The 25124-nt window shown below is 35.0% G+C and overlaps 2 protein-coding genes across 9 annotated transcripts in view; both read left to right on the forward strand.

The window, feature by feature from the left end:
- LOC143342143 (uncharacterized) overlaps nucleotides 1-25124 on the forward strand; it is a 182635-nt gene that overhangs the window by 14112 nt on the left and 143399 nt on the right. The window contains exon 12 of one of the 2 annotated variants that reach the window (XR_013079718.1): nucleotides 370-387. The exons of the other annotated variant lie outside the window; for it this stretch is intronic. The gene's annotated coding sequence lies outside the window, so the exon portion shown is untranslated. Of the gene's footprint in view, nucleotides 1-369; nucleotides 388-25124 lie in introns of those variants that run through there. 2 annotated transcript variants of the gene reach the window in all.
- The window catches only part of Chb (CLIP-associating protein), a 199109-nt gene continuing 179617 nt past the window's right edge, over nucleotides 5633-25124 (forward strand). For all 7 annotated transcript variants that reach the window (XM_076765665.1, XM_076765666.1, XM_076765667.1 and 4 more), the window contains exon 1: nucleotides 5633-6245. In XM_076765665.1, the coding sequence (XP_076621780.1) occupies nucleotides 6057-6245 (189 nt within the window). In that variant the 5' untranslated portion in view covers nucleotides 5633-6056. The remainder of the gene's footprint in view (nucleotides 6246-25124) is intronic.

Genomic DNA, 25124 nt, shown 5'->3' on the forward strand with positions numbered 1-25124 from the left:
TCCCCGATTTCGATGATTTTTGATTATGTTGTAGAAATTAACATTTTGAACAACTTTTTCCTATACATATTGTAGGAGTGAAGGATATAGTAAATGGTGATCAGTTCAGTTTAGTTTAAATCGCGTGTGAGAGTGGGGGGTTGCGAGCGGGACATGAGTTGCATGGTTTTAAAACGAAGGAGTGATTGCAGTTTTGTTATTATTAATGTTTGCGACGTGATAGCGAGCGGTGCGTTCAATATATTTCTTCATTTTCCTCTAATCCTTTACAAAAATTCTACAATATAACCGCCGCTCGGCCTTAGGTTCCGAGATTTTTCTTCAAAAAAATTGCTGCTACAACAATGAATTCTGTCTACGTGTATACAGGGTGTTCGGCCACCCCTGGGAAAAGTTTTAATAAGGGACTCTAGAGGCCAAAATAAGACGAAAATCAAGAATACCTATTTGTTGATGGAGGCTTCGTTAAAAAGTTATTCACAATTAAATTCAAAAATTTCACATCGTTCTGAAAAAATTATTTTCGGTTGCGGGGGTGAATTACAATCATTTTTGATGAATACACATACCTCCGAAATGCTATCCACTTTCGAGAAAAAAATCGGGTAGATGCTGAAATTTTTTGGCGAAAAAACAATTTTTCAAATCGTTCTGGAAAAATTATTTTCGGTTGCAGAGGTTAATTACAATCATTTTTGGTGAATAGACATACCCCCAAAATTGTACCCACTTTTTAGACAAAAATTCGTGGAGGTGTGAAATTTTTCGACGGAAAAAAAACATTTCAAATCGTTGTGGAAAAATTATTTTCAGTTTCGGGGGTAAATTACAATCATTTTTGGTGAATAGACATACCTTCGAAATCCTGCGCATTTTCGAGAAAAAAATTCAGTACGGGCGGAACTTTAAACGTTAATAACTTTGTAACAAAGCCTCCATCAACAAATTGATATTCTTGATTTGCGTCCTATTTTGGCCTCTAGAATCCCCCATTAAAATTTTTCCCGGGGGTGGCCGAACACCGACGATTTTTTCTCTTGTTTGTATTAATCGGCATGACAACCAACGACAAATAATGTAAAATGTGTCAAGCTAAATCTGGTTCTGCATTGATATCGCTTTAAACGCATTGCTGTCAAAGGTTTCAGAAGAAGTTGTATGAATATTTAAGTATATGCAATAATTATGATACACTAATTGATTTTTTAATTGAACAAAGAGTGATTCATGGTGAGATGTATTTTAGTAAGTGTAAAAGTACAGAAGCAATGAAATTTAATAGCAAAGATTTAATGTTGAATTGCTACGCAAGCTATACTTCAAAAAATCGAAATAAAAAACGAGTGAAAATATATTTCAAATCATGAATTAGTGCTCTCCATAATACGTGGTTTAATAATATACATACTTCTATACAATATACTTGTCGCTTTATCGGTTACCATTTAATGATGAAACCACCAAGGCAAAAATTTTTGCAAAATAAGCTGGAAATATCGTCTACAACGGCAGTTGATTGGGCCAGCTTTTGCCGCGAATTGTGTCTTTTATGGGCAGAAAACCCTGTATAACATTTGATTCTGAGTAACAAATTGATACGGTTATTGAAAAACATAGCGGGAAAAGTCAGTATTAATCTATTTCTGTAGCAATTAATTCTATTTAGATCATAGCTTTAGAAAATATTTGTTACTGAAGATTGTTACAGCATGCACGGTACTGATTAAGAGTGGTTTTTCATTTTAATAAATTTTACTTATTTCAATTTTTAAATATTTATTTCCTAATTAACCCTTTACGAATGAGACTGCTTTGAACAACATTATTCTAAAATATTTGTGAACTACGTTTTTAATGTGGTTTAGGTAGGTATGAAATGTATAAAATTTCGTTTAATTTTTCCTTTCTAAAGAAGACAAAAGAAAAGTTCATTCGATCATACTCCTTCTTAAGATTTATATAAATCGTTTTAAAAATTTGTTACAAATAATGTATGTTGTATTCCTCTGAGTAGTACTTTATTAACCGTCGGAATACTAGGTTAACGGCGTACACAAACAATTTAACTATCCGTAGTCTTAGACTAAAAACTTTGCGCGTTCGTTCAACTGCCGGGAATCAGAATCAGAGAGTCAGAGAAGCTTTTGGGAAAAGCGCAGGGAAAAGCGCGAGGAGTATAAACAAAACACTATCGTTAATATGCATGAGTCACTGCTATAACAGCAGATAGAAAGAATAGGGATAAAGTTTATTTGATCTTAATCCTTCTTAAGATTTATATAAAACGTTTTAAAAAATTTTTACAAATAATGTATATGTATCAAAATAATTATAAAACTATAAGACATACAATCATCATTATCCGGGAGTTGATCATACTCAAAATCTAATCAGATCTTGAAACGAGAACATAAAACTTAAATCTAAAGATTCATTGAAATTCATTCAACCATTTATACGCAATCATGTTAATGGCATAGGAACAGGAAAAAAAATTTCTTTTTTTTTTTAATAGTCACAATGTGATCAAGAGGTCTTAAAACGTGTATTTCCGCTAAAAAGAATTTTCGAAATTTTTCTTTCATTATGGTACTTTGCTTATACCTTACATAGGTTTAAAAGTAAAAATGCTGGTGCAGTCGAGGCCAGAGATGCCACATGTGCACCCAAGGCACTTTCTCACAACTATGCCAGATCACGCATACGTGAGCTCGTAGAGTTCGGAGAGTCGACAAAGGCAAACTGTCACATGCCCTCTTTCTCGATTCTCCGAAACTACCCGAAGTAATTTCGGATCGCCTCGTGGGAGTCGAGAGAGACTCACATTTGCCTTCTCGCTCTTGAAAAACTGAAATCCGACCTTCCGTCAACGGCATACGATTTGCAATCTCGAGTTGAGATTCTCGACTGTCCAGGCAATTTTACTTTCCTTACTTTGTACGCACATAAATTTGTTACTTTGTAGACGCACATAAACAAAGTATCCATAATGAAAAAAAAATTTTTTGTGAAATTTAAACAAAAATTTTTTTTTTAATTACTAAAAAAAAAAATTTTTTTTCATCATTCCTATGTAGGAGCGTACATATGTACATACAGGGTGTTCGGCCACCCCTGAGAAAAATTTTAATGGGGGATTCTAGAGGCCAAAATAAGACGAAAATCAAGAATACCAATTTGTTGATGAAGGTTTCGTTAAAAAGTTATTAACAATTAAATTCAAAAATTTCAAATCGTTTTGGAAAAATTATTTTCGGTTGCGGGGGTCAATTACAATCATTTTTGGTGAATAGACATATCCCCGAAATCTTACCCACTTTCTAGAAAAAAATTCGAGAATGTGTGAAATTCCTCGACGGAAAAAAAAAATTTCAATTCGTTTTAGAAAAATTATTTTCGATTGCGGGGGTCAATTACAATCATTTTCGGTGAATAAACATACCCCTGAAATCTTGCGCATTTTCGAGAAAAAAATTCAATACGGGCGGAACTTTAAACGTTAATGACTTTTTAACGGAGCCTCCATCAACAAATTGGTATTCTTGATTTTCGTCTTATTTTGGCCCCTAGAATCCCCCATTAAAATTTTTCCCAGGGGTGGCCGAACACCTTGTATATTATTATTACGATTTTTCAAAATCAAAATACTTTAAAATTGAAAATTAATAAATTAAAATGAGAGTCCACTCTTTGCCAGTATCGTGCATTCTTCAATAAAAAGTGTTCTAATTTTTATAATATGAACATAACAGAAGAATTAATTGTTGCAGAAATTAATTAATAATGATTTTCCTCGGTATTTGATTTGGCTTAACTTTGCATAAAAAAATATTTGTATCGATCCATCAAAATGAAGAACGTGCACATGGTGATCGACAACTGAATTCTTTTGCCGGAAGTCACGAGTTTTCAAACCGTTTTCAGAATCAAAGGAAAAGTGATCCCGTTTGCCATTATAATACAAAGTATGGGTTGGATTCAAAATTTTAAAAGGATTTAGTCTAATATTTTTACAGGTACAAAACATAGCGTTTCATTTTAAAACAGTAACATGAGGTAGCAGGTAATGTCATAAAACTATTTTACCCAGTTATATCCCTTTTTACCTGAAGTATAAGGTAAAAAGTACGAGGTACAAGGTACGACTAACCGAAAATCGTTCACATTTTATCAATGTAAATGAAGCGGCTGCTCAATCAGAGTTAAATAAAAAATTTTGTAATTTCTGTGAAAACAGAACTTTCATTAGATGTACGTGGTGCTTGAAATTTTTATGTTTTGACTGTTTTTACGAAAATTATCATCCAGATTCATGTAATTCGTACATTGAAAATAACATATGCTATATAAATATAATTGGTTAAATTCAACTTTTAGAAAAAAAATATTCGAAGGTCAGACAAAAATATAATGTCACATTTAGCGTACGATTAAAATGTGATTGAAAAAATAAAAAAAAGATTTGTTCTAGCAGGGTTCGAATTTACAGAGCAAAAGAAGCTTGATCTTGCAGGTAAACACCTCATCACTCATATCACGCTGGTTGCTGGGAAATGTAATTCTATTTCTGAAGATAAGTATCTGTAACAACTTTAATAATATCTCAAAGTAAAACCTAACCCAAAACTGGGTACCATTCCAACTTTTCCTTGTTAGAATCGAGTTTTGAATTTGGCTTAGCGAAAATCACAGCCGGTTAAGCTGCTTACCTGTTTTCAATTACCAAACATTTATTTCTCAATTAACTCTTTGCGAGGGAGACCATTTTGCACATTATTCTAAAACATTTATGGTATTCGTTTTCAATGCGATTTAAGTAAACATGTAATGTATAAGATTCATTTAATTTTTTCTTTTCTAGAGAAGGTAGAGAAAAAGTTTACTTAATTTTTTTTACATAAAATTTAATTTTTCCTAAGATTTATATGAAACATTTAAAAAATTTTTTATAAATTATGTCTATGTATCGGAACATCTACATATAAAACAAGAGGTATAATCATTATTATCCATGGGCTGATTATAGTCAATGTCTAACCTGACTTTGAAATACGAACATAAAACTTAAATGTAAAGTTTCATTTAAATTTATTCAGCCATTTATACTCAATCGTATTAATAATACACATATGTACGCTCATACATAGGAATAATACAAAAAAATTTCTTTTTTTTTCAATAATTAAAATATGATCAGGGTGTTTTAAAACGTGTATTTCCACTAACAAAATTTTTGAAATTTTTCTTTCATTATGGTACTTTGCTTATACCTTCCATAGTTTCGAGTATAAAAATGCTGGGGCAGTCGTGACTTGGAATCGTATGCCGATTCGCTGTTTCAAGAGCAAGAAGGAAAGGCTCACACTAACGTTCTTTATCGATTTCCCGAAGTTGCTGGAAGAGCCGAGCTCACATTCACGTGGCTCGTGCGGTAGTATATGCCTGCTATCCCTACCACTCCGTTAGACGCTAAGGATGTTCGTCGTTACTAATGTCGATTTCGATGCACTCAATTATGCCCGATCTGGCCACACTGAATCGTAATTCGCACGACGTCCGTTCGAACTAATCAGCGCTTCAATCGCGAAGGAGAAAAAGAGACAGACGATCGACAAATCGAAATGGTGTCGCGTATACAGTGCCGATAATATTCGTTACGTTCGTGCGTCCGTTATTATTTTTCATGCTTAATAGAGCTAAATTGTGACCAACGTTTAACATCTAATCGCTCAACGTTTAACAAAATCTCGCGTAAGAAACCGTCGAACAACATAGCTTGTTAATTGTAATACAACGTTCGACCAACGGTCGCGAAGTACACACTGTTTGCGTATGGCTTTTAAATCGCATGGACAAGTTTGTTTCGCCGAAAATCGTGTTCTTTGTGTGAAAATCTATCGTTGGCACGATGAAATGAGACGTGTTTTGTTTCGTTCTCGTGCATTGTGAAACCACAGACGAACTATGTGCCTTGGGCAGTGTTGCGGGTGAAATCTAGTTTTCGTTGAAAGACTCGCCAACGTTGCGCGGAAACGACGTGCAATCAGCAGGCCACCATGGCGGTGAATCCGCGTGATATGGACGGTTTTATGCCGCTCCTGTCAACGACGGACATCAAGAAAAAGTTAAATGTTGGCAGTTTGCTGTTGAATTATTTGGGCGATGAGAACAAGAGCATCGAATGTCAAGACATCGGAATGTTTATCGACAACATCATACCATGGCTCAGTAATGGCAATCCCAAGGTACGCATTGCTTTTCCTTTTGATTTTCTTTTATAATTTTCTATCCGAATCTATCGTGATAATGGAACCGGAGTAGTCTACAGTCTCGAACTTTCGCGTTCAGCTGATTCACGCCGAAGAAAATACAGGTAACCCTTCTGTAACACGCTAGATAGGTTCCTAGAAAATGCCGTGTTGTGTAAAACTGAGTTATATGAAACCCAAAGTCAGTACAAAAAGGGGGGTTACGTTCTGAAAACTTATTGAAAACAAATACTTTTTTTAATTCTATATAAGCGACTTAATTTTTACGAAAAATATAAGTGTATGTATAACACAAAACAAAAAATATTATTTTAATTTAACATAACCTTAATTTAATAAATTTACAATTTGTTTATATATTTTTATTTAAATCACTAGAGTTCATTATTCCTTCGCGTCATTATTTTCAGGTAATTTAGTTTTTAAATATGTTAAGCAAAAATCATGTTGTCCAGTACTGTAGACGTACAGTGTTGTACAAAGGTTTTTGCAATTCTCTTGTCGTGTCAAAGCGAAACTACATTATAAGATGCCGTATTGTAGGAGTGTTCTTGCAATTTGTGAATCGTGTTATAACAAAACCACGTTATAGAATTCCGTATTGTAGGAGGGCTACCTATACCGTACTCTCTTGTTGTCTCTGTATGCCCGAATAGAGAAACAAATCGTGAATCTACTATTAAATGCTGTGTACGTTTTTTTGTACTTGTACTCGTTTAATGAACTTCATTGTTGGCTAATATTGAAAGGTGAACAAAATTAAACATTAATTAAACCTTTAAACGTAACGTAGAATTGAACCAATACATAAAATAATCATGTAAATGTCATAGAAATTGTCAACATTGACTGAGATTGGGATTATACGATATCGCTTGGTCAAAAAACCATACTTGTATACATTTTATTTCTGTTTGGCTTATATTTTTGTGTACTTGACACTTTCTACAGTCGATACCCACGAATGAACAATGCTATCCTGTGATAGCAACATGAAGGTTTGTAATTCAGATTTGATTGAGAGAAAACAAATGTTTTTGCGATTTAGTAAAAAAAGCAATTGCTACAAGAATTGCTTTAGGCAAGAATCTTATGAAAGGATCTTATGATGAATGAATTATGATGAATTTGGTTTTGGTACGCGCGAGAACTATTAGTATGTGGAACAACATGTAAAAATTTCAAAGCAATCGAACGTATAGTTTTCGAGATTTTATCTATGCCAGTTAAGAAAGTAACGTTTTGAGAAAAACGTATTTAAAGTTTACAAAATCATACTAATCAATCCCAGCTCCATATAGAATTCCTTCTAAAATGTTGGCACACAGATGGCACAAACGCTAGAATTTCGACTTTTAAAAACAGCAGATGTCTCTTGACCCTTTCAAAATCTTTCGAAACAGTAATGTCTGGGCTGTACAAGGTAACCGAAGCAATAACTCCGGTAATTACCGCCAGAGCTATACAAAAAATGTTCTACAATCCACAAAACTTGACATTTATTTCTCAAAATTTAACAGTACATTCTTAAATATATATACTTCCAAAAAATGAAATTAAAAAGAAATTGATTTTTTTTAGATCTCATATGAGACTCCCCCCTTAACACTTTGATTGCCACGCCACCCATATATGGGTGACAGAACTTTTGACAGTGGAACTAAAACAATTAATTCTCAAGTTGAAATGTTAAAGAAAACAAATTTGCATAGGCTTCATAAATTTTAGTGAGATTACAAAAGCAAGTACGACGACAAGTTTTGAGTTTAGAATTGTAGTTTAGAATTGTCTAAAATCAAAGTTTTGGTTTTGTAAACAATTTTACAGTTTTAGACTGGCAGTCAACGTGTCAAGATAACCATTTCAGCTAATATACCTACCTAATCTAATTTCCTAACTGGATATTATACATGTTAATAAATAATTAATAATAAATATTTAAGTTTTCGTGTTGGATTGTATTAAAAAATATTTTTTTATTATGAAACAAAATATTTCATAAAATGTATGATCTCTTAACAAGATATTTATATATTATCATAGAATGGGTCTAGTCGAATAAGCATGGTAAAAGTGCCTCCAAACAAAAATGAACGGAGTTAATACGACTCGGTAGGTGGTTCGAAAAAATCCCTTTTCACAGAGTTTCAACTCGGTATCTCTACTACGGGGGTAATTACGGGGTGAAGATAATTTTTTGGTTTATCCTTAATATCTCCCGTTCTCCTTAATTACAAATTATGAACAAAATCATGGTTATTCTATTAATTGATGTACATATTCGAGAATTCTTTCAGAATTTTTGGATGCAAATTCGATTTTTAAAAAATTCGAAAATATTTTAACCATCGATTTTTTGTCGAAGTTATCAAGTGACCACGTTTGTTTTTATTCAGTATAAAGCTCTCAAAAGAATTAGTTATCTCTAATTTTTTCAGATTTTTCGAAGGGGTGGAACGTAGTCCAAAAAATAAAAAATGATCAAAAAATGGTGATAAAGCTTTATATTGCCTTAATTACTTACGTGACCATGTTCATATTTTTACAGCTATAGCGTAATATTATGACTATTAATGCGTAATTTTTTCAGATTTTTTAAAAAAGTGTTTTTGGAAAAATTGTTAAAGAATTATTAATTCATATATCCTAATTTTTCATACGGAAAAAGGCCGCACATGCTTTTAAAATAGATATAATTAAAATATATTTGTTTACATACTTTGTTAACTGGTCGCTATATGTAGTTTCAAATACGTGTGGTACCTGACTCCTGTTGATTAGAACCGCCACGGCGAGGCATCGCGCGGCGCGGTTCTAATGCACTGATTATTTTGGTAAAGCATCCGCGATATTGCCAACATTTTCTCTGAATCTGAACAATATTATGTATATGAAGTTTTTTATATATTCTGTAAGCATTAAACCGACTTTTCAAATTTGTATTTTGGCATACCCAGTATATCGCTACTGTATGGTGTACACAAAGCCCCTCTCTCTCTGCGCAGAGAGGACGTTTCGGTTTTTGCTGAACATGTGTAACGGCTCCCGAATTCCAGTGAGCGACAGTCAGTTATGTGTAACGTCTCGAACTATCGACGAGGTCTCTACTCGAAACAATAAAGAAACGCTTATAGACCGCAGAAGTTACATTTTATTTGTAAAATTAGTACTCCTATAATTATTATATTTTCCTATATCGCCGCATCCCTTTTCATCATTTTAAATATATTCTCTTAGAATTCCTTAAATATTTTTGCTTTAGTTAAAATAAATGATCTAAACAAGGTTTACTGCTATTATTTTTATTGGCAGCATTAATAACTTGGTTTGTTCTTCAATCTTCATCGCTATCATCAAATAATTTACTCAGTATTTCTGCAGGTTTTATTATTTTTGAAGTATATCTGTCATGCAATAGATAATACATTATTACAGCTATATGCGAGCAACATCCAATTATCCTGTTACCACTTGCACATTCGCAAAAATATCGTCTAATTCCGGAGTAGCCCATTGAATTTGATGTGTAGTCTATATAGCATTTGCACAGTTTTTTATTAGTGCGTCGTGATTGCGCTTTGAACTGAACTATATTTTTGTTTTGTTTTAGATAACAAAGATTCATATTTATAATATAATATGATTTATATTTATAATATTGTTTGAGTTAGTCTCATCCCCATCTTCCTGTTTATCAGTACATAATATTGTTCAGATTCAGAGAAAATGTTGCTGGATGCTTTACCAAAATGATCAGCGCATTAGAACCGCGCCGCGCGATGCCTTACCGAGGCGGTTCTAATCAACAGGAGTCCGGTACCACACGTATTTGAAACTACATATAGCGACCAGTTAACAAAGTATGTAAACGAATATATTTTATTTACATCTATTTTAAAAGCATGTGCGGCCTTTTTCCGTATGAAAAATTAGGATATATGAATTAATAATTCTTTAACAATTTTTCCAAAAACACTTTTTCAAAAAATCTGAAAAAATTACGCATTAATAGTCATAATATTACGCTATAGCTGTAAAAATATGAACATGGTCACGTAAGTAATTAAGGCAATATAAAGCTTTATCACCATTTTTTGATCATTTTTTATTTTTTGGACTACGTTCCACCCCTTCGAAAAATCTGAAAAAATTAGAGATAACTAATTCTTTTGAGAGCTTTATACTGAAAAAAAGCAAACGTGGTCACTTGATAATTTCGACAAAAAATCGCCGATTAAAATATTTTCGAATTTTTTAAAAATCGAATTTGCATCCAAAAATTCTGAAAAAATTCTCGAATATGTACATCAATTGATAGAATAACCATGATTTTGTTCATAATTTGTAATTAAGGAGAACGGGAGATGTTAAGGATAAACCAAAAAATGATTTTCACCCCGTAATTACCCCCGTAATAGAGATACCGGGTTGAAACTCTGTGAAAAGGGTATTTTTCGAACCATCTATCGAGTGGTATGAACCTCGTTCAATTTGGTTTGGTGGCATTTTTACCATGCTTTTTCGGCTAGACCCTTTGCGAGTAACTTACTCAAAAATATGCCTTTCAAACAACACCATATTTCAAAATTAATAGTATGTCCTAGTTAGTAACTAACAATAATAAAAAAATAACGAATTTTATTTAAAAGACAAGTTAAAAACGAACAGATTTATTTAGTTATGTTACATGTATTGTAATTTTGTATTATCAACTACTAATCGTCTAATGCCTCTCTAACAAAATTTTCTGTTTTGGACGCTTAAATTTTCATGATAAATTAGCAGAATGTAAGGCAATGTTGGGGATTATTTGAATAAATTTTTATACAGAGAACAAATAACAAAAATTTTATTCGTTATTCTATTACAGTTACATAATCGTTTATTTATTCAGTATTATTAACTAAGTGATATCTTCTTGTTATGACTTATCTTGCAGTTGTTTGGAACAAATTATTTCGGTATATTGAAATATAAATCAGTGTAACAAAACAAATGAAAGTCTTAATTTTTTTGGTTTCAATAAATTAAATATGTAGCAGTATGTACAGTAATATTTCAATGTATGGTTTATATTTTATTTTAAATCACGTTTCAAGTACTATGTCCTTAATGACTAATAAAATCCTCTTAAAACAGGTGATTTTACAAGTAGTTTAATATTTGTATTTGTGAACTACTAGATACGGAGTCTATGATTAAGATAAATGTTTTTTGTATATATATGCGATTATATGTATAAACAAATCCTGAAATATTAGGTGCTAGTGTTCGGTTATCTTAATTGAAAAAAATGGCTTTCATTGTTATCAGTAATGAAATCATTAACATTTCAAAAGGTGAAACAATTATTGTTTTTTCTTTCAATATTATGTTTTTCTTTCTTTCTATTCGAATTATTAACATTTTGATGTCAGTAGATCGACTGTATTCTTTTTTTAAAAATTTAACTTTTTATTAAAATTTAAGTATATTTATGTATTGTTTTAGATAACAACATACTTTACAGTAAAATACGTACATGTTGCAATAATATAAAAATTTATCTTTTTATTTTTATTTTGTTTGTATCATTTTAATCACTAGGATCTGTTTATATTTAACTCGCTTATATTATAAAAATAAACTTGTGGGGTAGGCATACCATGCCGTTGCACTCTACCTGCCCCTTTTCCTTGTTTAAGTTGGCCCAAAATCAATAGTACGACCTCAGTTTTAATATCCTCCTTCGCGTGACGTTATTGCGACGAATTACATATTTCCAATTACAACAATCGTCGGCTCCTCTCACGCGCCATACAAACGAAAACATTTATTTACGATGAATTTACTTGGCCGGTTAGCTGGTACATCACGAAACTCGGGCTCCCGTTTTTTCCGAAGCACGTATAAGGGAAAAACTTTCACGTCGTGTTCGTAACGTGTCCTTTTGCACAGTATGTCGCACAGAATACGTTGCAGCATGACTTTGTGTTTAGGTCAAGCCATTAAGGCCTTCTACTTTAAAATACTAAACAAAGATGTTTCATTGTACTGTTTCATAGCTTGTTCAAATTTTGTTATTTACACATATTTCGAGAGAATCTATATGTATATAGGGTGTTCGGCCAAACCTGGAAAAAATTTTAATGGGAGATTCTAGAGGCCAAAATGAAACGAAAATCGAGAATATTAATTTCTTGACTGAGGTTTCGTTATAAATGATTAAAAAATTAAAGTAAAAATTTTCAAACTATTCTGGAAAAAATTATTTTCGGTTGCAGGGATCAATTATAATCATTTTTGGTGAATAAACATATCCCCAAAATTCTACGCACTTCCGAGAAAAAAATACGAGTAAGCGCTGAAATTTTTCGGCGAAATTAAAAAATTTCAAATCTTTCTAAAAAAAATTATTTTTGATTGTAGGGGTCAATTACAATCATTTTTACTCAATAGACATACCCTCGAAATCCTAACCATTTTCGAGAAAAAAATTTCTTACCGAAAATATAATGTGAGACCAGAAATGTCACTTCAAAATTTCGTTTGTATCTTTAAAACGTCATAACTTCTGAACGGATTGAAGGATTTTAATGTTTCTTAAGACAAATAAAGCATATTTTAGTGAAGAATATGTAGAGATTCCAAAAATATTGGAAAAGTTGTTCCTTGACCCCCCAAATTAGAAAAACCCCATATAAATGGTCCCATTTTCAAACGGCCATAACTCTTACAATAGTGAAAATATTTCAATGAAATGTTGGAGCGAAGTAGAGCTCATGGGCACCTACAAAAAAGTAGTAGACAACTTTTCTGTACAGCGTCAAACAAACTTATTAAAAATCAAAAACGAATTTTGAAAAAAATTCGACAAGGGGGTCCTAAATTTTTCGGCGACATTGAAAAGTTTCAAATCACTTTGGAAAAATTATTTTCGGTTGTGAGGGTCAATTACAAGCATTTTTGGTGAACAGACATACCCTCAAAATCCTACGTACTTTCGTGAAAAAAATTCAGTACGGGCGGAATTCTAAACGTTAACTTCTCAACGAAGCCTGCATCAACAAATTGGTATTCTTGATTTTCGTCTTATTTTGGCCTCTAGAATCTCCCACTACAATTTTTCCTAGGGGTGGCTGAACATCCTTTATATCTCTTTTGACTTAATGTCATTACATTCTCGTCTGTTAAATTATATTTTATTACTACGTCTATAAAATTTTTAACCTTTCCCATATCTTTCATATTAAATTTATTTGATAACTTAGCTTTAATGTTGCAGATGATATCCCTATCCCTAATACAAATAAGAAGATCATCAACAATAAGTAAAACGTAAACTCGCACATTATTTTCTTCTTTGGCATATAAACAATAATAATACTCATTTCTTTGGAAGTCTAGCTTTTTTATATAACTATCGAATCATTCATACCATACTCGTGGACTACCTCTTAAACCATACAGTGCTTTGTGTAATTTATAAACCTTTTCGCTGTTGTCATAGAAGCCTAAAGGCTGTCTCACATATACATATTTCGGAAGTAATCTTACCATTGAGAAATGCTCTTTCAATGTCCATTTGTTCGATCTGTAGATTATTTTGGCAGCAGTAAGATAATAGCAATAAAATAGAAGTTTTCAATTTCTCCCTCTTGTTGAAAACCTTGACTACTAGTCTGGCCTTATAAACACCTCCAGCTTTTCTTGCATACATCCATCTAACGTCTGAAACCTTTTTATTTGGTGCCTGTACTAATTCCCAAGTTTTATTCTTCTCTATATTATCCGTTTCCTTCCTCATAGCTGCCTTCCACTGTTCTGATTCGTCGCTCTCTATTGCCTACTGAAACATGCTCGGTATACTTATATCAGAATAGTTTACATAAATATATGGATCTCCATATATATTCAGAGGTTTTCGGGTTCTTTTTGATCTTCTCACTGTTGATTCGTCAGGTTTTGATTCAATTTCTTCTCTCATCTCCCTTTCTTCTTTGCTTACTTCTTCTGTGTCATTTTCTGACTTTTCTTCCTCATTCTCCTTTCCATCCTCTTCAAAACCTATATACTCTATGTTTTCCTCCACTACGTCTACATGTCTGGCTACTATTATTTTTCCTTCAATTAAAACTATATAACCAACATCTGTATATCCTAGCAGTATTCCAAGTTTGGCCATCTTGTCCCACTTGGATACCCTTTTTACTTCTGGAATTCGTATATATATTTTACTTCCATATAGATGTAAATTTTTAACCGATGGTCTCTAATTGAAAAATATTTCATAAGGAGTTTTTCTGATCACTGTGTTAGTGAGTGTGCTATTTTTTATATACGCCGCAGTTTTAATATATTCGAGCCAAAACCTTCTATTGACTTTTACTTCGCTTAGCAAACATCTGGCCATGCCCATAATTAACCTGTTAAACCTCTCTGCCGTTCCATTTAACTCATACATATATGGTGGACAAGGGTTCAGTATTCCTTTCTCCCTGGCAAAACAGATAATTCTTAAATTTATGTACTCCTTTCCATTATCGCATCTAAAAACTTTTATTCTCTTTCCACTTAAATTCTCTACTTCATTAGTGTACTGCACGAAACAGTCATATACTTCATTTTTTGATCGTATACAGTAAACTTTTGCCAGTTTGCTAAAATCATCAATGAATGATAAGAAATATTTTTCACCACAGTTCCCAGTTGTCATATGTGGTCCATTTATATCTGAATGTATTATCTCTAGAATACCCTTTGCTTTACCCCTGTTGTTTTCAAAAGGCAGATTACACATCTTATTCTCTATGTATATTACACATCTTATTCTCTATGTATATTGCACATTTTAAATATTCTGGCCCTAATTCCACAGGTAATCCATTTACTAATTCATTTTTGCTTAGAATATTTAGATAGTTAAAGCTTATGTGGCCAAGTATCCTATGGCACTTCTCCTTCTCAGATAGTCTTTGTTCAATATCAATATTTACTACATTTGTATATGGTTGACTATTTTCGTTGTTTATACAGCACCTCATTTTATAAAAATTTTTTCTCCTTAAAAGCTATTGCTATTAATTTATTATTTTTTTCATATGTCTTGAAAGTATTCGCTACTGAGATGATTCTATTTTTATCAGTAATTTTTGAATAACTTATTAAATTAACCTACATTTCTCTAACATAAAATATATTGGTTATTGTTACCTTTGACATCCTATTTATCACTGAAAACATGGCTTTAATGCATCCAACTTTGGTTGCTTCCAGTGACCAGTGCCGACAATACTTCTGCATATGGCTCATCTTCCCACAATTAAAGCACTTTATGTGTTGTTTATTTGTTTCTTTATTTAACTTTACAAGTGTGAATGCGTTTGATTTTTTTATCTGTTCATTTTCATTGTCTCCTTTTATTTCTTCCTTAAATTTAATTTTTAATTTACCTTTCAAATATTCTACATTTCTATCCTTTTTTGTATGTTTTATATTTTTCTATGATTTTTGTATGTCTTACATTTTTATATCTATGATAGTTTTTGAATTATGCCTATTTGAATGTTTTGAATTTTCATTCCATTTTTTAATTAGAAGTGAAGCGAGATGAAGCTTTCGTTTTGGTTTCATTTTAAAGACTGATGTCTTGCCTTCATTCTTAAACAAAAATTAGCTGCTACTACCTGCTACTGTAAAAATGACAACAATAAATGTTTGCTTCGGTACGTGCGAGCGTAAACTGATCCACATCAAATATCGCTCATAACCTCGAAATCCATTTTTTAATCAGGAATGAAACAAGATAAAGGTTTCGTTTTGGTCTCATTTTAAAGACTGATGTCTTGCCTTCATTCTTAAACAAAAATTAGTTGCTACTACCTGCTACTGTAAAAATGACAGCAATAAACGTTTGTTCCAGTACGTGCAAGCGTAAACTGATCCACGCACATTTGGTGCGTCAATCGCTGCAGTACGTAGGGTTCGGCTAGTGATTTCCGTTGATCTGTCTCGTAATGATATACGTATAGTAAGTCGTTGAATTTGTTACAACAACCGCTATCATATTATGAAGAAAAAAATATATGGTTCCATTTAAAAAAATTACCTTGACTTTGAAATCTCATCCACTACCCCACCTACACTAAAATTATTTATACCACATAATGCTCCCCTTTAAATAAAACAACTTTTGTAACAATATTTTTTTGATATCTTCAATACCTCGCAGGATATTGCATGTGGTCAGTCAGAAAATGTTTTCTATTGCTTTTTCGGGGAACAGCACCACTGTGTTACGTCAAGACAAATTCAACAGTGTATTATACTATGGTATAAGGTGACCTAAATTTTTTTACGTAAAAAGCATTTTTTGAGATTTAAGAATATAAAAACATGTCGCCCACTAAATATTAAAAAAATTTTGTCTGAAACATATTTTAATTGCATTACTGGAAATGCCTAAAAAATGGTGACATAACTTAATGCGTATTCCCTATATACAGGGTGTTCGACCACCCCTGGAAAAAATTGTAATGGGACATTCTAGAAGCCAAAATAAGACGAAAATCAAGAATACCAATTTGTTGATGCAGGCTTCGTTGAGAAGTTATTAACGTTTAGAATTCCGCCCGTACTGAATTTTTTTCACAACCGAAAATAATTTTTCCAAAGTGATTTGAAACTTTTCAATTTCGCCGAAAAATTTAGGCATCTATCCCCTTGTCGATTTTTCTTCAAAATTCGTTTTTGATTTTTAATAAGTTTGTTTGACGCTGTACAGAAAAGTTGTCTACTACTTTTTTGTAGGTGCTCATGAGCTCTACTTAGCTTCAAAATTTCATTGGAATATTTTCACTATTGTATGAGTTATGGCCGTTTGAAAATTAGACCTTTTTTATGGGGTTTTTCTAATTTGGGGGGTCAAGGAACAACTTTTCCAATATTTTTGGAATCTCTACATATTCTTCACTAAAATACGCGTTGTTTGCATTTTGAAACATTAAAATCGTCCAATCCGTTCAGGTGTTAAAGATTCTAAAGGAACCTTAACATCGCGGGGTTTATGATACGGATGTGACTTCTCCGCTATTTTTGAGAATTCGGACTTGGAGACATTTTTACTTGGAAATTGCATTGCGGTTATTAAGGAATCTCCAAACTCCACACGGGACTGGAATCCTTGGAGCTCTTCCTTGCCTCAAAAGCAATTGACGTATCGTAAACCAGCGGTAGCGCACAGCTGCAGACCACCGGGGTCTTAGGGGCTCTGGCTTTCCCCAAATTGTTTATAAAAAAGGCAACGTTTTCGCTCACTCTTGCATGGTGTACCTGGACACTGGACAGCAGGGTGGGCGGAAATGTTGCAAAGGGTAAGAAACGCCCTGCTAAGGTGACGACTTTGAGGATTGGCTTGACTAATCCTCCCACCGGTTAACGCTATGCGTTTTCGTCACCTTGGTAGGGGAAGCCAAGCTTAGGTTAAGGATAGCATTAAGATTTGGAATCAGATTCGTGTTTGATCGAGCCTTACGAACTCGATTAGACTCTCCGCAAGACGTTTCATATTTTTGTGTAACACGAAGAGCAATGGGCTCTCAATCAGAAGCAACGGGCTCGGTTATCTATATTTTCCAAACATCAGTTTGGGTGGTCCATCGAGCACAAGGTTAAGGGAACACTGCAAGGAGCTGTGTAATACGCACAGTCCGTGCAGTACATAGCACGTGGACATACACCCTTGGACAAAATGATAGTACATGGGTGCTATCATTAAATTCTCATGGATAGAGTCGGAATCTCCCAAGTTTGGCGAATGGCATATAAACAGTATCTTGTAGTAGTATAATATATGACCTTAAAACTGTATCTCCGCTATTCCTCTTGTATTTACCAACAATAATTGTGAAATCCGGTCGACGAAATGATAGCACACCAAGCATTTTGTTTTTATTTCTTAGTACTTCTGTGTATTCCGAGTAGTGTAGACGCCGTACATGGTAGAAGAATTTCATTAGAAATCTTACAAATTTCTATTCAAACAATGGGACGTGGAAAACAACTCAATAGTGAAGAAATTAAAACAATTTTGAAATTAAAGAAAGAAAATTTTACAATTTCTAAAATTGCGAAAATTATCAGCAGAAGTCGGAAAGTTATTTATAATTTATTAGAGGATGTGAATAATTATGGAACAAAAAAAGTAGTGGGAGACCTTCCGCGATTACCATCCGTGAAAAACGTGCAATTTTACGTGCTGCATCAAATTCGCTTCTCACGTCACGTGAAATTGCTGAAAAAGTTGGCGTAAAAACTAATCCCCGGAATGTCAGGCGTGTATTGCAACAATCCGCGCACATAAAACGCATGAAATTAAAACGAAGACCAGCCTTAAAGGAGAATCACAAGGAGCATCGGTTACATTTTGCCAAAGAACATATACGGTGGAACAAGAAGTGGAGGAAAGTTATATTCACAGATGAAAAGAGATTTAATTTAGATGGCCCAGATGGATTTAATTTTTATTACCATGATGTACGGAAAAAAAATTGTCACAAATACGGCGTCAAATGGGTGGAGGTAGTATTATGCTTTGGGCAGGTATTGGGTACAATGGAAAGACCGATTTAATATCAATTAACAGCAAAATGAACGCTACAACTTATCGTAATTTGATACAGAAACAAATTGCGAAGTACGCAAAACATATTGCGAGAGAAGATTTTATCTTTCAGCAAGATAATGCCGCAGTTCACACCGCCAAGGTTGTAAAAGAATATTTTTCAAAAGAAAATATTGCAGTTTTGGACTGGCCTGTATGTTCCCCCGATTTAAACATCATTGAAAACTGTTGGAGCAAACTAAGCCAAGCCGTTTATAAGGAAAATAGGCAATTTCAAAATATTAATGAACTAAAAAAGTGCCTTGAAGAGGAATGGAGAAACATATCACTAGATTATATTAGAAAACTCTATCGTTCTTTGCCGAAACGGATGCTGGAGGTGGTGGAGAATAAGGGCGGATCCACGCACTATTAAATACTAAAAAAGTTTTCTATTTTTGTACAATTTAATAGATAATAAACATTACAATATTCGAAAGTGTGTTATCATTTCGCCGACCGGATTTCACAATTATTGTTGGTAAATACAAGAGGAATAGCGGAAATACAGTTTTAAGGTCATATATTATACTACTACAAAATACTGTTTATATGCCATTCGCCTAACTTGGGAGATTCCGACTCTATACATGAGAACTTAATGATAGCACACATGTGCTATCTTTTTGTCCAAGGGTGTAATGCTTCGCGAACGAAACCTCAGGAGTTATGAAATTTTAAAAATTCGCATGAAATTTTAGAGTGACATTTCTGGCTTGAAATTATATTTTCGATAAGGAATTTTTTTCTCGAAAATGGTTAGGATTTCTAGGGTATGTCTATTGACCAAAAATGATTGTAATTGAACCCTGTAATCGAAAATAATTTTTTCAAAATTGTTGATGAGGTCAGGATACGAAATAATAAACTTAGACACAATTAACGAACAAGATAGAAAGATTTATATAAATGCAAATATGGCTGTACAGAAGTGATCCGATTGACGACGATGTAATGCGACGAGCTCGAACATTCTCAGCAGGCGATGACTGGACGCATATCCAATGCCTGAGAAATAAGCTCGTCCATTTTTCTAATACTTCCGCTCGAAGGTACTGGACTACTGGATTTCTTCCGTAACATCACAGTCAGTCCCAGGTGACTAACGCAGCCCTCGTGCTTCGGTTTGCTGAGCGCCTTGGTCAGCATGTCGGCCGGCATGTTCTCAGAAACGATGTGATGAATATCCACCAGCCCTGAATTGACGGTCTTGCGAACGAAATGATGCCGGATATTTATGTGCTTGGTTCGAGCGTGAGGAAAACTGGATTACCTGCAAGTCTTTGAGCTCCAAAATTATCATTGGACAATTTGATAACGTCCACACTTTCGCCGAGCTCGCGTAGAAAACGGCGAAGATAGACAGCCTCCTTGGTTGCCTCGCTGAGTGTCATATACTCAGTTTCGGTTAAAGATAAAGTCACACCCGCCATTCATAATGAATGCATACCCGTTCAATGACCTGTCATCGGTATACCCAGCCCAATCCGCATCGACGAGTCCTTCTATTGGCCGTTCGTCACGCCGGTAGGTGATGCCTAAATCTGCTGTTTCTTGTAGATACCGTAGAACCCGCTTTGCTGTCATCCAGTGAATCCTTCCAAAACACTCATTAAACTGGTTCAGCAAACTCGCTGCATGGGCCACGTCCGGCCGCGTTGCTACGGCAGTAGTAGAGTCGACCATTTCCTCTTCTTCCTCTTCGTCTTCGGCGGTAGGGTCGACCTCGACCGTGTGGTATTCTTTTCTCGGTCTTCCTCGTCTTCCCGTCATTACCTTTCGTGGCCTCCCTTTGCCTCGCCTCGAAATCGATGGTTGCTGGTTTACTTCTCTACCCTCGATCACTGAAACAGAAGACGTAGGACAGTCATACCTCGTATTTGATTCGCGATCGATTGGCTTTTCCGGACTCTTCGTCAATTGGAAATCGTAACCCAGATACTCTGTAGTACCGTCGTAGTTCTTCATAAGGGTCGAGTGCGGGCTAGTTTGGACACCAACTTTCTCCAAGGACTTTATATCGCGGGATATCACGATTCTTCTTTCGTTCGGGATCCAGACCCGATAGCCCTTAGATTCCTCGCTGTACGCGACGAGAATGCCCTTTTTGGATCGCGGCTCAAGCTTGCTTTTGTTTTGGATCCTATCCAAAACGTGTACTTCGCAGCAGAAGCGTCGCATGAAATCCACGTTAGGAGTCTTTCCGTACCATGCCTTGTACGGCGTTCTTCCCTTCAGCCTGCTGGTGGGATATCGATTCCAAATGAAATTCGCCGTATTCACGGCCTTTGTCCAGAAATATAGTGGCAAATCTGACTCGATAAGAAGTCACCTTGCCGTCTCCATTAGGGTTCGATTCCGCCTTTCGGCTACCCGGTTCTGTTCCGGGCTATAAAGAACCGTCAAGCGCCGTGTTATCCCAGGCCGTTGTCTATTTGAATAGTCTTCATCCTCTTCCCCTTTTCTCATCGAGTACCCTGTACTCTTCGAATTTCTGGAGCGTCTGGTTCTTGTGCTCGACAAACCTTATCTCGCACCATCCTGTGCAGTCGTCGATAAACGTTACAAAATAACGACTCCTTCCAATGGATACGTTTCTTATTGGACCACAAACATCTGAGTGGACCAGATCGCCCAGGCTAGACATCCTCTCCGACATCCTGGGGAAAGGAAGACGGGACATCTTTCCCTTAATACATACCTCTCAGACAAATTTTTTGCTCACGTCCCCCACTTGCACTCCCTGAATTGCGCCACTTTTGTGTGCGTTGCAAAGCGACTCCTGGTTCAAGTGTCCGAGACGAATATGCCAATCCAGCGAATCTGCTCTCGACGCACAAATTGCTCTCCCTCGTTCGTTGACCGTCTTGCAGCTGTCCTCGTTGACACGAACGTAGCACAGGCCGTTCGTCCGGTCCGCGACCAGAATCACGCTTCCCGCGTCATCAACCACCTTGGTTTCGTGCTTGTCGAAAATTACACGATATCCCTTATCGGTGATTCGACGGACCGATACGAAATTTGTTCGGAGATCCGGCACGTATAGCGTCTCGTGAAAACGAATTGTTTTTTCACTCCCGTTTATGCTTGTCGCGAATGGAACGATTCCCTTCGCTTCTATTTCCGCGCGCGCGCTATTTGCCGTATTTATGCGTCCGTGCTTGCACGCGGCAACTTTCGTAAACGCACGGGCATCGTTACAAATATGGGATGAACACCCACTGTCGATACACCATACGACCGTTCACACGTCTGAGAAATCTCGTTGCGTCCTCCCGCACTCGACACGGCGTACAAACGTACATCCTCGGCGCGTCTAACAATCTGATTCGCGGGCCAATCTCTCCCTCTCGCGTCACAGTCCCTCGCAAAATGTCCGTACTTGTGGCACCTAAAACACTTCACTTTACCCTTTGGATTTTGAGGCTAAGGCTCCCTTTTCCAATTGTAATTGTTTTTCTTGTTTGCAGATTTTCCGGCCACCATTGCATTTTGATTAGAAACACTTCGGCCTTTCTTGCACGATTCGTACTCTTCCAATATTTTTATACGTAACGATTCAGGCGATGGGAGATCGTCTCACGACACAATCGCGTACCGAAAGTTTTCGAAACTATCAGGCAAACTTCGAAGGAGCATTATCGTCAAAAAATCTGGAATTATCCTTATGCCCATGTCAGCTAACTTATCAACGATGTCTAGAAACTCTTGCGTGCTTCTACGCGTATCATCACAGTCTCCCATTCTGTGTGAAATTAGACGATTTAATATAGCTGCTTTATGAACCGGTCCCTTTGATTGGTGAATCTTTTCCAACTTCAACCAGATTTCTCGTGCTGTCGTGCACGACTTCACTGTCTTGATTTCCGACGGGCTTATTGACAATATGATGCCCGATTGTGCTTTCAAATCTCCTTGAATCCAACCGGTCGCGACAAATCGCCGCTTACGTAACCTCAGACATCGTTTTTTATTAAAACCGCCCGCATTTGGGTCCTCCAGGTATCATAATTGTCTTTACTGAGTTGCTCAAGATGCATTGCACTGTCCGTATTCATCTTGAACGTTCACTCGAGGAAAAAACGGGACATAAAAGGGGAAAAACACAAACCGCACTTTCCGAGCTACGCGTGTCTAATAAGGAACGTTCGCGAACGGTCCGGTTTCGATTTTGATGAAATTTCGTACACTTATAAAGCAGCCAAAAATAATCGACACGTATTTTCGTAGCTGCGGTAACTCGAGTTTAAGGGGTGAAACCACCCCTTGAAGTTTTGGCTCGAAACGGCTATCTCGAAAACGGAAAGACATACGAAAAAATTATTAATGGGCGAGGTTAATGGTTTCTTATGTACAATAACATGGTGTTAAAAAATTTAACAAAATACAATTTGTTTATAACAAAAAAAAATTTATTAACTTAATTTTTCATTTTATTGAAATTTTCATAATGACAAAAAATGACGAGCACTTTATTCCAAATCCATTGGTATGTAATATTTTAAAATTGTCTCCTACAGTTTTGCAGATTTTGATGATTTACATCTTGCGCGCATATCCACTATGGTAACAGCCGTTCTAACTTTGATTTTAATGAAGTATTGTAGGCTTGCACTAAATTATACAATAACAAGTAACAAGTAAAATAACAGTAACAAATTTCTTAACAGCAATGTAAAGATTAATTGCTTTTATTACCCACCTATGACATCGTGGCAAAGGTGGAGCGATTTATAAATTATAAATACATACAGTGTGTATAGCAATTACTCTATGTAGTTTCGATAATAGTGGTACTCGTCGAAAAAATGTTTTGAAACACAAAGATTTCTTACACCATGAGTATTTAATTATTGCCACGTCACTACATATATGGCATCTTGGTTCATCTTCAACAGAATAGCAGTACTCAACAGAATTCTGGAATGCATTTGGTTTTTCATCTGTACAGGGTATTCGGCCACCCCTGGGAAAAATTTTAATGGGAGATTCTAGAGGCGAAAATAAGACGGAAATCAAGAATACTAATTTGTTAATGGAGGCTTCGTTAAAAAGTTAACAAAACTAAATTAAAAAATGTTAAATCATTCTAAAAAAATTATTTTTGGTTGCGGGGCTCAATTACAAGCATTTTTGGTGAATAGACATACCCCGAAATCCTACGCACTTTCAAAAAAAAAATTCTTTACCGAAAATCTAATGTGAGGCCAGAAATGCTTCTCTGAAAATTCATGCATATCTTTAAAACGTCATAACTTCTGAACGGATTGAAGGATTTTAATATTTAAAAAAGCAATCAACGCGTATTTTAGTAGAGAATATGTAGAAATTCTAAAAATATTGGAAAAGTTGCTCCTTGGTCCCGTAAAATGTGAAAACCCCATAAAAGTGGTCCAATTTTTAAACGGCCATAACTCCTACAATAGTAAAGATACCTCATTGAAATTTTTTTCTGAAGCAGCGCCCATGGGCACCTACAAAAAAATATTAGATAATTTTTCTGTAGGGTGTCAAACAGAATTATTAAAAATTAAAAACGAATTTTTAAGAAAAATCGACAAGGGGAGGGATAGATGCCTAAATTTTTCAGCGAAAAACAACTATTTCAAAACGTTCTGGAAAAATTATTTTCGGTTGCGGGGGCCAATTACAATCATTTTTGGTGAATAGACATACCCTCAAATTCCTACCCACTTTGGAGAAAAAAATTCGAGAAAGTGTGAAATTTTTCGACAAAATTAAAAAATTTCAAATCGTTCTGGAAAAATTATTTTCGGTTGAGGGGGTCAATTACGATAATTTTTGGTGAATAGACCTATTCGCGAAATCCTACCCACTTTCTAAAAAAAAATTCAGTATGGGCGAAGCTTTAAACATTAATAACTTTTTAACGAAGCCTCCATCAACAAATTAGTATTCTTGATTTCCGTCTTATTTTGGCTTCTAGAATCTCCCATTAAAATTTTTCCCAGGGTGTGGCCGAATACCCTGTAAAGATGAAAAACCAAATGCATTCCAGAATCCTGTTGAGTACTGCTATTCTGTTGAAAATAAACCAAGATACCATATTTGCGGTGACGTGGCTATAATTAAATGTGCATGGTGTAAGAAATCGTTATGTTTCAAACATTTTTTCGACGAGTACCACTATTGTCGGAACTACATAGAATAATTGTTATACAAACTGTATGTATTCATACTTTGCCACGATGTCA

The sequence above is a fragment of the Colletes latitarsis genome, chromosome 5 (assembly GCF_051014445.1).
Source record: "Colletes latitarsis isolate SP2378_abdomen chromosome 5, iyColLati1, whole genome shotgun sequence".
NCBI lineage: Eukaryota > Metazoa > Arthropoda > Insecta > Hymenoptera > Colletidae > Colletes > Colletes latitarsis.